Genomic DNA, 14,819 nt, shown 5'->3' with positions numbered 1-14,819 from the left:
CAGGGTCATGATTCAAAATGGCCTTTTATTTATATCTGGGTGGGAATTGCGACCGTACGATATGCCTTTAAAAAAAAAAGAAAACTATGTATTGTTTATTTGTTTAAATTGAAAAACTTACTATAGCGGAAGGGTACTTGATTGGTTGAATGACCGAATACCTCTTCCTTCATAAGATAAGATTTTTACATTCCAAATACATACCAGAAGGATATTCGGCTAAACGAACGGTCGAATACTTCTTTCATAAGGTAAGACTACATTTCAGTATAAGATAAAACAGTCTCGAGTACTCAACTAAACATAATACGAATATTCTTCTTCCGATAGTCAACAAAGGAGGTTTTGGATACTTGGTAAGCCGAGTACCTGAATATCCCATGATAGACAAGAATTATATATATGAATCTTAACTCTTTAATTAGTCAAACACCATGACTCATATTCGGTCGATCAGATAGTCAAATATGCTATAAAAAGAGTAAAATCAACCATAAGAAAAACCATAATCAGGATTATGTGAGTGGTTAAATATCATAACAGTAATCATGCAACAAGGTCCACAAGTTTAAGACCCATCATGGTATGTATAAATAGAAGTGATACTCTCAAGATAAAAATATTGTTAATTCTCATTTATTATTCTCATTAATTACTTAGCGTCAAGACTTGACTGAATATTGAAGTGTCTTTTGCAAGTAATCCACCCATTTTAGAACCTAACAACCGAATACTAAGAGAGAAGACCTTGGAGCAAGAGTGATATTCATAGTTAATTTTGAGGCCGAGAGTCAGGTTTGGAAGTTAGGGAGAGTTTATTCTCAGTCGAATAACTTTTAGTTTATTCAATCTTGTATTTAGCTAAAATAGATTTAGTCCAAATCTTCATTAGCCGAATAATATAATTTCTTTGGTCTATGGTTAGTTTCTTGGGTCTATTTTTAGTCAAATAACTTAGTTTCTTTGGTCATAAAATCAGCCAAATAAACTTCATTATTTTCAATATTTATTTAGCCAATTGCGTTTGTCGGTCTATAGTTACCGAATAGCATTTTCGGTCTGGTAGTACCTCGTATTGGGTCTTGTAATTATAGTCTAAGAAACCAAGGTATACTCGAATCTAGTAAATAATAAATATGATAAAGAAAAAACTTGTATTGAAATAAAGAAATAAAATAATTAAGGTATAATTGTAATAAAACGCCAGAGTAGGAAAAAGAGTACATCACCATTTACAAGTTTAATTGTAATAGAATTTTGAGGTTCGTGGCATTCCAAGTTTGAGGAATCACCTTGTTGAATAGGTACTCTAGTCGATAGGCTCCATTTCTAACTGATTTTGTGACTCTAAAAGGGTCTTCCCCATTAGCAACAAGTTTTACTTAGTATCATTCTGGGTTTCACTGCACTTTCTCCGTACCAAATCTCTTGCCTCAAAGTTCCTTGGTTTGACTCGACTGTTATACCATTTCTCGACCCTTCTTTGGTATGTTTTAGCTTTAATTTAGACCTCATTAAGGGTCTTTTTAGCCATATCGAGTGATTGTTATAGCATTTCCTTGTTCTCTTTTGCTACGAAATTAGCCCTTCGAATATAGGGTTCTCCCATTTCTATTGGTATCATAGCATCAGATCCAACTGCCTTTGGCTCGCTTCTTTAGCTCTCTGAGCATAACCTTGTTAGTTGCTTCGATTTGTTCGTTACTTTATGGGTGTTGTAACACCCTAATTTCTAAAACTGAAATTATACCTTAATTATTTTATTTCTTTATTTCATAAAATGTGTTAATTAACTTAATTTCAAAGTCACGTAGAGTTGAGAAAAAGTAGAATTTTAGTGAATTTTTAAAACTTTCCATTAGTTGCTTTCTAAAGTCAATATCACATAATAAATAATAAAAAAACTTGTTCATATTTTTTAAAACAAAGTGTAGCACAATTTCCCATAGAAGCTTGGTACTCAAATATTTAAAGTGAAATCAAAGAAATGGAACATATCTGAATTTCAAAATATATAAATATTCATAAGTGTTTCCCCAAAATAACAAATACAACCTCAAGTATATTATATATGATGATATAGTAGATGATTGAATATACACACAAACAAAGGTATTGAAGCCTAAGCCTACCCATATCAAATACATATAAAAGGAAAGGCCCTAGACTCAAAGCAGACATCTCTAACACCCAATCGGGTGTGGAAACTACACAAACTAATACCTATTTAGACACCCATCAAAATCAACCAAACTAGATAGCTCAATATCTTGAAAACTTGGAGAGGATTTCTCCTAGTGTTTCCTAGCATCGAAATCTACTTTCTTGCAATAACTTATCTTGTTTTGTTCATTGTAGCCCAACATGGATCACCTGGGACAAAAGTTGATACTTTGGGCTTCCTTCATCTACCTAACTAGATAATCTCAAAAAAAATTTAAGGAGAAGATTTCTCCAAGTGTTTCCTAGCATGAAAGGCTATTTCTTGGCAATAATTGAGTTTGTTTCATTCATTGTATCCCAATAAGGCTCTATTGAACAAAAGTGGGAACTCTAGGTTTCCATCATTTACCAAACTAGATAGCTCAAAATCTCAAAAACTTTTTAAGGAGAGGATTTTCCCTAGTGTTTCCTAGCATGGAAGGACACTTCCTTGCAACAATTGAGCTTGTTTCATACATTGTATCCCAACATGGATTTGTAGAACAAACATGGGAACTTAGGGCTTCCATCTTCTACAAAACTAAATAACTCAAAATCTCAAAAACTTTTTAAGGAGGGGATTTCTCCTAGTGTTTTCAAGCATGGAAGGCTACTTCCTTGCAATAATTGAGCTTGTTTCATTTATTGTAGCCCAACATGGATCTGCAAAATGATAGTGGAAACTTTGAGCTTCAATCATTTACCATACCAGATAGCTCAAAATCTCAAAAACTTTTTAAGGAGAGGATTTCTCCTAATGTTTCCAAGCATGGAAATGTACTTCATTACAATAACTTAGCATGTTCCGTTCATTGTAGCCCAACATCGATCACGTGGAATAAAAGTGGGTACTTTGAGCATCCCTCATCTATATAACTAGATAACTCAAACTCTCAAAAACTTTTTTAAGGAAAAGATTTTTCCAAGTGTTTCGTAGCATGGAAGTCTATTTCCTGGAAATAATTGAGTTTGTTTCATTCATTGTATCCCAACATGGCTCTGCAAAACGAAAGTAGGAACTTTGGGCTTCCATCATCTACCAAACAAGATAACTCAAGATCTCAAACAAAAATTAAGGAGAGGATTTCTCCTATGTTTCCTAGCATGGAAGGACACTTCCTTGTAATAACTAATATTGTTTCATTCATTGTATACCAACATGGATCTGCAGAAAAAAAACATGGGAACTTGGGGCTTCCATCATCTACAAAACTAGATAACTCAAAATCTCGAAAACTTTTGACAAAAAGGATTTCTCCTAGTGTTTTCTAGCATGGAAGGCTTCTTTCTTGCAATAATTGAGCTTGTTTCATTCATTGTAGCCCAACATGGATATGCAGAATGATAATGGGAACTTTGAGCTTCCATCACTTACCAAACTAGATAGCTCAAAATCTCAAAAACTTTTTAAGTAGAGGATTTCTCCTAGTGTTTCCTAGCATGGAAATGTACTTCATTACAATAACTTAGCTTGTTCGTTCATTGTAGTCCAACATCGATCACGTGGAACAAAAGTGGGTACTTTGAGCATCCCTCATCTATATAACTAGATAGGTCAAAATCTCAAAAACTTTTTAAGGAAAGGGTTTTTCCTAGCGTTGTCCTAACATGGAAGGCTATTTCCTTTCAATAATTAAGCCTTTTCATTTATTGTAACCCAACATGGATCTACAGAACGAAAGTGAGAACTTTGGGCTTCCATCATCTACCAAACAAGATAATTCAAAATCTAAAAAAAAAATAAAAATTAAGGAGAGTATTTCGCCTAGGGTTTCCTAGCGTGGAAGGATATTTTCTTGTAATAACTAAGCTTGTTTCGTTTATTGTATCCCAACATGGATCTGCAAAACATAAGTGGGAACTTTGAGGTTTCATCATCTACCAACCAGATAACTCAAAATCTCAAAAACATTTTATGGAGAGGATTTCTCCAAGTGTTTCCTACCATGAAAGAATATTTCCTTGGAATAATTGAGCTTGTTTTGTTCATTATAGCCCAACATAGATCACCTAGGACAAAAGTGGCTACTTTGGGCTTCCCTCATCTACCTAACTAGGTAACTCAAAATCTCGAAAAAAATTTAAAGAGAGGATTTTTCCTAGTGTTTTATGGCATGAAGGGCTACTTCGTTGCAATAATTGAGCTTGTTTCATTCATTGTAGTTCAACATGGATCTGAAAAACAAAATTGGTAACTTTGGGCTTCCATCATCTACCAAACTAGATAACTCAAAATCTCAAAAACTTTCTAAGGAGTGGATTTCTCCTAGTGTTTCCTAGCATGGAAGGCTACTTGCTTGCAATGATTGAGTTGTTTCGTTCACTATAGCCCAACATGGATCTGCAAAACAAAAGTGATAACTTTGGGCTTCCATCATCTACCAAACTAGATAGCTTAAAATCTTGAAAACTTTTTATGGAGAGGATTTCTCCTTCCTAGCATGGAAATCTACTTTCTTGCAATAACTTAGCTTGCTTTGTTCATTGTAGCCCAACATGGGTCACCAGGGACAAAAGTGGGTACTTTGGGCTTCCCTTATCTACCTAACTAGATAGCTCAAAATCTCGAAAACTTTTTAATGATATGATTTTCCTTGTGTTTCCAAGCATGAAAGACTATTTCCTCACAATAATTGGGCTTATTTGGTTCATTGTATTCCAACATGGCTCTGTAGAACGAAAGTGGAAACTTTGAGCTTCTATCATCTAACAAACTAGATAACTCAAAATGATATGATCTTGCAAAGGTCCAATTACTTCAAGTGTCTTTTGCAATAGATGAAAGGCCCAATGTCTAAAGCAAGACCGAAAAGAATCAAGAAGATATTCCAAAATTTAGTGATGCAAGTTCACAAACCAAGAATTGTGTTATTTCTAGAACTTGAAGATAAATTCAACAAACTTAAAAATAGTAATTTGAAGAGCACAATTAGTCCAAAAGTTTATACTCAAGATGCAACTATGAGCTGGAGTTTATTTGGATGGATTACATAATTTTTGGGCTAAAGAATTAATTAAGGCCTATTTTCTAATTTTCCTATGAGTTTTCGTATTTATTTATCATGTAATAATTTCATATGACTCATGATGTGTTTTGGTAAGTTTTTATGTTTTTTAGGCTTTCTAAGCCATTATAGTGGTTAGTGGGGGTTTTATTCCTAGTGGAAAATAAATGTAAGTGGGAATTTAGTTCTTAGTGTGAATTAATTCCTAGTGGGATATTTAGAGGAAATCCTAGCATATAATAGGAGAAACTTTGTAGCTTTGAGACAGATTGAGTTTGAATGAAAGTTTGAGTCTTCTTCCTTTTGTGAGAGCTTTCCTTGGTTGACAAAGAACTGAATCTAATATTTTCAATGCAACTTGTGGAAATCAAATCTATGACTTATCACTCACATAACTTATTTCTCAAGTGTGACACGAATATCCTTCCCCTAAAACAAAATTAAACCAATTTCTAAATCTGAATTTTACAAGACGATCCATCCCGTTTTTGTATTCATATCACTTTCCTCCTAGTAGTCGTAATTTGTTGGTAGCATATCCTTCATTTTATTTCTTTGACCAAATATTTTCCTCTATATTATTAAATACTCAACCCAAGAGATCGAACACTAATACCAACTAAAATAACATATATCACACTAGAAGGGGGGGTTGAATAGTGTGTTAGATAAATTGAAAACTTTTTCGCAAAGATAAGTTTTCCAATGAATGAAAAATAGTTTTGTTGAGAGCAACAAACTATCGTCCAATGCTTCAAGAAGCAAAGTTTTCATAAAGGTTTTTCAAAAGCAAAATTATGCGGTGAAGTGTATCAAAATCAAAACAAGAGAATACTAATAAAACTAGCACGTCTTTTTCAATTTCCAACTTGTCTATGAGCATGCCATTTTAGCCATGCCTACAAGAATGCCTTCATTTTTCCTACTTGCCTTCTAGCATGTTGTTTTAGCCTATGAGCACGTCTTATTTTTCGACTTGCCTATGAGCATGTCGTTTTAGCAGTGTCCATGAGTATACCTCTATACTTTTGACTTGCCTACAAGCATGTCATTATAGCAATACCTATAAGCATGCCTTTATTTATTTTGTTGTTATTAGGATTTGTCACATTAGTTTTGGTTTTGGTTTCACGCGACTGAGGTAGGATTTACACATTCGAGATACTGAAAGCTTTTCTATTTCTTTTATAGGCGCACAAGTACATAGTTTGTTTGTCTTTCCTATTTTTAATTAAAAAAGCTAGATCTAATTTGATATGCCAACCGTAACGACTTTGACATAACGGAGCTTTACTCGATCATTCAAAACAAGTTTTTAGCTATAGTACCTCCTCAAGTTGATGTTCCAAGTCCTCAAAATCCCTATTTCTATTCGTGTCTCAAGTTAGTATGCGCCTTTGCTAGTTTTCACGACAACTCAATAAGGACCCTTCCAATTGTCAACCAGATTTCCTTTGCTACTTAATTTTCTACTTACATCATTATTTCGAAGGATGAGATCCCTAGCTTTGAAATCTCGACAAATCACTTAGGAATTATATCTCATGGTGATCCTTTGTTTATTGGTGATTTCTCTAACCGATGCCACTTCCTTTCTTTCCACCAGAAAATCAAGCTCCTATAGGATTGAGATTTTGTTCCTAGTTTCTTCAGAATGGGTCGTTCACCAAGTCAATTTCTCCTATCTTGACTGCGATCACAACATCCAAACAGTATATTAGTTTGAAAGGTGATTCTCCAGTTTTCGAATGTTGTGTTGTGCGATATGCACACATGGAAGTTGTTTAGCCCACAACCCTTTTGTCTAGTCTAGGCGTCTCTTTAATCCTCTTAGGATTACTCTGTTTGCTACCTCTACCTACCTATTTGTTTGGTGGTGCTCCATAGATGTGAATCTTTGCTTTATCTTCAAGCCTTCAAGCAATTCTCAAAAACCTTTGTCTATGAATTGGGTCTTATTATCCATCACAATCGTGTTTGGTACTCCAAAATGACATTATTTGTTGGAAAACAAGCTTCTACCCACTTCATGAAATAATCCACGACGACCACCAAGTACTTCACCTATCCTAAAGCTAAGGGGAAAGGTCCAAGAATATCCATTCCACACCATACGAATGACCAAGAGGAGGTCAAACAATTTAGACTCTCAGGAGGAGCAAGATACATGTTGACACACCCAACATTTGTTGCACTTTTTTGCACATTGAATGACGATTCTAGATCTCTAGCCATATTGAGTTGGGAGTTGAGAGAGAGAGAGTCTTTAGATCTCTAATGATTCCAGATCTAGTTTAGATCCAGAATGAAGTTGAAGTTAGTTGAGTCCCTCACGTGGGGGACCTCTATAGAGGCAACATGGCAAGAAAATCTGTTGAGGACATGTGACTATGTGTAGTGAGTCATGTTCTCTATATGGGGTAAAGACATCAAATACTTATGACCTGTCAACTATCAAGATGATGTATCTCAAAGGACTCGGGCTCGAGATACATCCTTAACAAATACTAAATACAAATAAAAATATATATAATTTAAATGAATCCATGCATTACATGAGTTTAAAATCTAGTTCTATAATTAAAATTAGCCTGTCTTATACTTTTATAAGGTATATTTATAATTCACAATGCATGTTGATGAGATATGGATAACATCTATCGCAAGAAATAGTAAAAGTCTATATAATTTAGTACGTCTTATACACATATTTTTATGTTACAAATTAAAAAATAAAAGTAACTTTTTACTGTCAAAAGCTTCTACTCAATAAGAATAATTACATTTTGAAACATTGAATTTTAGAATTTTATAATCAATTTATCACTCTAAATGTCACATTTATTAATCGAATTTAAAAATTCTGCTGTATTAAACAATTTAATCAAATTTTAAATTTTACCGCTGCTGCAGTACCTTCAACGAATACATAGTAGACTTACCGCTGCAGTGCCTTCAACGAATATCGAGTTGATTGCATGTACTAAATCACAACCCCTGGTGATATATATACAAACAATATAGCCGCTCAAACAGAGGTGGAGCATAACTGTGAGCACTATTTGCAATTCACCAAATGAACATGAGTGCAATTCAGATACAAAAAAATTTCTTCCAATTATCCATTCAAGCTCATATAGATCGCTGAGTAAATAACACTATTCACGTATACTAGTTAATTTGAATCTAGCTCAGGATCGTGTAGATAAAGCAACAATTCGCCTCTACCACCAGCCACTCCCAAGGCACCTCTCGAATCATCGGTAGCAACACATGTAACATTGCCATCTGACATCAAAGAATTGTACTTTTCAAAATTTGAAAAAAGAAAAGAAATAACTTGATGGATATCTTTCTCACACGAACAAAACAAATAAGAGAATCCAGTCAACATTGTGCTTACCCATCATTGAAACCATATCTCAAGTATGAAACCTCAAAAATGACATCACATTGTACAATAAAGCATAACTATTCCGATTATTACAGCCAGCTAGCTACCGGGAATGACCTAGTATAAGCAGAGTAGAAACGTATCTGTATTCTGTTCATCCCCAATTAAAATTAATTTAAGATTGCTAATGTTTTCAAATTAATATACACAACTAATTTTCCTCTAATAGTTGCATTATTGTGAACATGAGGTCAAGTATTTATGCAATGGACTCGGGGTTCTTTGCAAGATGAAAAATACTGAAAGTCACTAGCCACCTTTTCAAATTTAGCCAAAGACGTAAAACATCCAACCCACTCTTCTAATTCACGAAGATAAGGTATTTGTTTGAATTGGAAAGGGAAAATATGTATGTAGGTTTGATAGGCATGTGGGATAATGAATGGGAGGAGTCCACTTCTTTGGATAGAAATATGACAGGAAGCACTCCCAAACACGGTACATAGTATGTATTTGAATGGAAAACTCAATTACAGAGAAAGAACCATGGCTCCCAAGCCAGAGAAACTGTTTCCTAGCCCAAATTTTCTTTACTTATTAGTCAATTTATCATCTAAAGTTTATTCAGTTTTCAAAACCATTTCTAAACAAGTATTTTAAAAATAAAAATAAAAAAACAGAATGTCTAAAGATGTTTTCTTTTTAACTTCTCAATGGCCAGCAGATGGAGATGTTGCAGCTCTGAATAATTAATCAAAAGGGAGTATGGGTTAACAGGATAAACAGAGCGGCATCAAAATGTTGACTGGTTTCTCTTATTTCTTTTGAATTAGACATTGAAAGTATGGGGCTTCTAAGTGAGCTATGACAAATTAACAAAACTGCTGCTGTTTTTTAAAACTAAAATTGATAAACAAAGCAAGACAAAACTGTTTTCACTCATCAAACAAAGTATTCTAATTTTTAGATTTTGAAAACAGAAATCAAACACACCCTAACTCTTGTTTCCCGAGGTTCACATGAAATAAATCCCCATACCATGTCTCCTCTCCCTTTCTGCATATGACTACCTTACCTTCACTTTCCAAAACTAACTCATCCTTCCACTACCCGCTTGATGGAGAGTCTAAGATAAGTTGAGAGAGAGATTTTGTGTAACAGAGAGTGAATCTCATATTATTGAATATAAAAAAAGTTAGTTACAGAGTAGATATTTAGAGAACTCTGAACTAAGAGAGTGCAGCTGTTAATAGCTAAGAGGGAAGTGTTGTTAGCAAAAGCTAACGGCTCTAACTAAACTGTTTTAACAGTTATACATATATATACTCTAATACCCCCCCGCCCTCCTCTCAAACTCAAAGGGAAGAGTTTTTAGAGGAAAAACTCTTCACATTGAGTTTGTCCCTAAGAAATTCAAAACGAGCTGAAGAAAGGGGCTTGGTCAGCACATTTGCCCACTGATCCAGAGCAGGAATATGAAAGATGAAGAGCTTCTTTGCCAGAACTTGTTCCCTAACGAGAAAGACATCGATCTCCATATGTTTGGTGCGACTGTGGAACAAAGGATTTTGAGCAATTGACATGGCACTCTGATTATCACAAGGAACAGGAGGGGTAAAAGGGACTTGCAATTATGTCAGGCATGAAACCATGTCAGCTCAGCAGAGGTTTAAGCCAAACTACGGTACTCAGCTTCAGTACTGGACTGAGCAATGACCTTCTGTTTTTGAGACCACCAAGATATCAGATTTGGACCAAGAAAGATAGCTGCCCCTGAGGTTGAACGCCTGTCATCCACGTCAGAAGCCCAATCAGCATCACAAAATACACAAAGAGCCAAGGGCTTGGCAAGAGAAGCATGCTGAAGAAGTAACCAATGGGACAAGGTACCTTTAAATACCTTAAAATCCTTTTAACTACTGCCCAATGAGATTCAAGAGGCTTGGCCATAAACCGAGAGACTTTGTTAACAGCAAAGCTGATTTCAGGTCTAGTTAAAGTGACATACTGTAGTGCACCCACCACTGATCTGTATAAAGTTGGATCTTGAAAAAGATCAGCACCATACTTGGGCAACATGCAATTAGAAACCATGGGAGAGGATATAGAATGCGCTTCTGCCATGTGGGTTTTGTGAAGTAAATCACGAATATATTTACCAAGTCATAACTATAGAGTTACTAGGCAGATACTTGATCTCTAGGCCCAAGAAATAATCCAAGTGACCAAGTTGCTTGAGAGAGAAGGCAGTGTTGAGTTTATGAGTTAACTGCTGAATGAGTGAAGTAGAACTACCTGTGATGATAATATCATCCACATAAACCAGAGGATAGACAATATGAGACTGATTTTTGTAGATAAACAGTGAGGAATCACATTTACTGCCCACAAAACCAAACTGAAGAAGAGTAGACTTCAACCTATCAAATCACTGCCTTTATTTCCAACTAAGCTATTAATTCTCACTAAAAATTAATTCCCACCAAGCCTTTATTTCCCATTAGAAAACGAATTCCCACTAAGCATTAAATTTCAATAGAAATAAAACCCTACTAGCTATCATAATGGTTTAGGAAGCCTTAAAATCATCAAAATTGACCTAAAACATATGAAAAGTCATCTTAACTTATTACATCAAAATTAAATATAAAACTAATGAAAAATTAGAAAATGGATCTTAATTGGTTCTTTAGCCCACAGCTGCATCTAGAGCATATAGTGTAGGGCTCATCGTACTCTCCAAATTATTGTCTTTTAGTTTGCTGAAATTATCTTCACAATGTAGACATGAGACAATACTTAGTTTATTTGTAACAAAAGCTTGGTGCATATAATCCTTATGTTCTAGGTTGAGGGGTATTAATATACCTTTGTAGTATTAGGCCAATAAGCCCATTATTATTGATATGATCCAATCAAAGTCCAATTAGTACAAAATCTTTTGCAATGGATGTATTAGATTTCAGCTTAAAACCAATTGGTACTAAGTGAAGTTGACCAACAAATATATAAGCTGCATCTCGAGAATTGAAGCAAGTAATGTGAGACTTCCTACCCCCCCGCCCCCCACCCCAAACCACAAATGCCTGCCAAAAAAGGCAAGCCTTCTAGAATAGGCGAGAACCAAGATAGATTATGGGTTCTGATACCATGTTAGATTTCATCTTAAAATCAATTGACACTGAGTGAAGTTACCCAATAGATACATAAGCTGCACTCCAAGAATTGAGGCAGATAATGTGAGACTTCCTTACAAAATGGAATGCCTAATGACTAAAGCAAGATTGAAAAGAATTAAAAGGACTTTCCAAAGCTTAGTCATGCAAGTGTTCAAACCAAGAATTTCAAATATCCTAAAGTGTGATATACTTTATTCCATTGATCATCATTATACATGTTGAACATGGTTATTTTTAATGAGAAACAAGTCTAATTTTTTTTTTATCTTAGCAATTTTATCCTGAAATTAAAACTCAACTTGGCATTCTTATTTGCTCTTTGCATAGCAACAATGCTCATGAATACTTGTCCCATTAATTTCAGCAGTTTATGGCATCCAACGGCATTTTTCACCAAACATCTCAAGGTCATACCCCTCATCTCATTAACACCACTCAGACCCTTCTCCTCCCCAGCCATGTTCCACCTGGCTTCTAAGGTGATGTTCTCTACGACTTGTTATCTCATTAATCGCATGCCTTTGGATTCAAGTCCCTCACTTTAGTGCACTCAGGCCCAATGATGCATTTACCTCATTGTGTATGTGGATGATATTGATTATAACTAGTGTTGAGATTAAAGAACATAACTGAAAATCAGTGTATTTCTCTTTATTTTCATTGTCTCAAAGACTGTGAGTATATATAGATACAAAAAGATAAGCTAGTAAACAAAGGAAAAGATTAATCAAACTCTAATCTAAATCTTAGAGATATAATCCTACTAGATAAGATAAAAGTTTCCTACTTTCCTAGAAATAAGCCATCATATCTCTTAATCTCAACCATATAAACAAAATCATATCTTAATCTCTACCATATTATAACAAAAGCATCAGTTATCATATCTCCTAAATCTCTATCATATCATATCTTAACGCTCCCTTGCAAGCTGGAGTATATAAATAAAATGCTCCAAGCTTGGAACATAACTGAAGCATCAGAAACTGAAAACATCTCCAAGGTGACTCCAGTGGGCAGAGTATATTATTGAATTTAGGTGGGAAAGAGAAAGAAACAGAAAGACAGAAGAAACAGAATGGAGAGGATAGAAGGAAAGAGAATAGAAACAGAGGTCAGAAATGTGCACTGCACTCTGATTATCATTCAGTTTGTCTAAAATACAAAAAAACCTGCCTTATTTATAGACAGCTACCTAATAGCCATAAAATAACAATAGCTGGCTAAAACTAACTAATTGACATAAAGTTGTGCCTTGGTGACTTGTTGGTCATGGGTTCGAATCCGGAAACAGCCTCTTTGCATATGAAAGGGTAAGGCTGCGTACAACATCTCTCCCCATACCTTCGCATAGCGAAGAGCCTCTGGGCAATGGGGTACGAAGTTTTTATATCAATACCCCTCCCCCATAAGAAGACCCTTTCCCTCAAGGTCTTGCATTTCAAACGTAGAGAATTGCAGTTGAAACTTGAATAAAGGAACCCAGAAATCGCATCAAATGCATTATTAAATTCTGCCAAGGTGCCATGCTGTTGCAAACGCCTCAAATCTTGAATGTGATCTTGATGGCATGTATGGTGGAGCCCTTCTCTGCAACCATGTCCAAGATTGATGAAGGCATAATACCTTTTGCGTGTTAGCTAATGCAGCTGATTAGAAATACCCTCCACCATGTCTAAAAGTGCATCAACCTTTGCAAGCTTTTGTTACATTTGAACAAATATTTCTTCCATTCCATGCATCATCATCTGTGATCTTGTTTTTGTGTCCATGGGTGAAAAGATTCTGATCACTGTTATAGAATTTAGGGAGGAAACAGAAAGAAAGAGGGAAAGAGAGAAGAAACAGAATAGAGAGGATAGAAGGAAAGAGAAGAGAAACAGAGAGGTTGTACTCTGTGATTATCATTCAGTCTGTCTAAAATACAACAGACCTGCCTTATTTATAGACAGCTACCGAACAGCCATAAAATAACAGTAGTTGACTAAAACTAACTAACTGACATCCTTTGCTTTTTATGTTTACATATCAGTGTACAACACCAAAAACTGAAGATTAACTTAAGATTCTTCTTCTAACTCAGATGCTACGGGGAATCAGACTGAAACCCATGACAACGATGCAAGGACATTAGAGGCCAATGCATCTGGGACAAGGACAGACCAGTAAGCAGTTGTGATAAACTGATGTCTATGACAATAACTGATGGGACTAGTAAGCAGTTGCTGAAAAAGATGATTCTTGACCAGATCGAACCCAAGGACTGTAATTGAGTCAATGATTGGGCCAATGCCAGTGCATTTGGGACAAGGATGAGGCCAATGCATCTGGGACAAGGACAGACCAATCATTTGACCAAAGTTCCACTTTCCAAATTCAATACACAAAAGTTTAACCATGAAGAATCCACACTCACGGCAAGCACCAAAACACCCCCCATGTGACATAGTGTAACCGATTCCTGCTGCTACAACCATTGCTCTCTCACTTTATCTCTAACAAACAAAATCTGGGAAGTAATCAAACACACGATGAATCTGAGATCGAAACTCCAAATCGACGAAACATAATATGGAGCTCTAAAAATCTAAGAAAAGGAGAGAGGGTTTTTTTTAAGAGAAGCTGCTAAAAGAATAATGGAATCAAAAGCGAAGAAGAAAAAAACTCTCATGGCAGCGGAAATAACTGAAATTAGTGAGAAAAAGAATTGGAGTAAGTAGAAAATAAAAACTGATAAAGATCAAAGAAAAACTCTCATGGCAATGAAAGACAATTTTGTTCATGGAGGATGTCGTGGCTCTGATACCATGATGAGATTAAAGGACAGAACTGAAAATCTGTGTATTTCTCTTTATCTTCATTGATTCAAAAACTGTGCGAATATATAGATACAAAAAGATAAGCTAGTAAAAAAAGGAAAAGATTAATCAAAATCTAATCTAAATCTTGGAGATATAATCCTACTAGATAAGATGAAAATTTCCTACTTTCCTAGAAATAAGCTATCATATCTCTAATCTCAACCATATAAACAAAATC

At 35.1% G+C, this 14,819-nt stretch overlaps 1 protein-coding gene across 1 annotated transcript in view; it reads right to left on the bottom strand.

The window, feature by feature from the left end:
• Window positions 1-7,882: 7,882 nt before the first annotated feature.
• LOC100802319 (uncharacterized) overlaps window positions 7,883-14,819 on the bottom strand; it is a 38,388-nt gene continuing 31,451 nt past the window's right edge. The window contains exon 14 of the mRNA XM_006599115.4: window positions 7,883-8,495. Coding sequence (XP_006599178.1) covers window positions 8,383-8,495 — 113 coding nt within the window. The 3' untranslated portion in view covers window positions 7,883-8,382. The remainder of the gene's footprint in view (window positions 8,496-14,819) is intronic.

The sequence above is a fragment of the Glycine max genome, chromosome 16, assembly GCF_000004515.6.
Source record: "Glycine max cultivar Williams 82 chromosome 16, Glycine_max_v4.0, whole genome shotgun sequence".
Classification (NCBI taxonomy): Eukaryota; Viridiplantae; Streptophyta; class Magnoliopsida; order Fabales; family Fabaceae; genus Glycine; species Glycine max.
The sequence above is the reverse complement of the archived record's forward strand: the minus strand, read 5'-3'. Positions and strand labels throughout refer to the sequence as shown.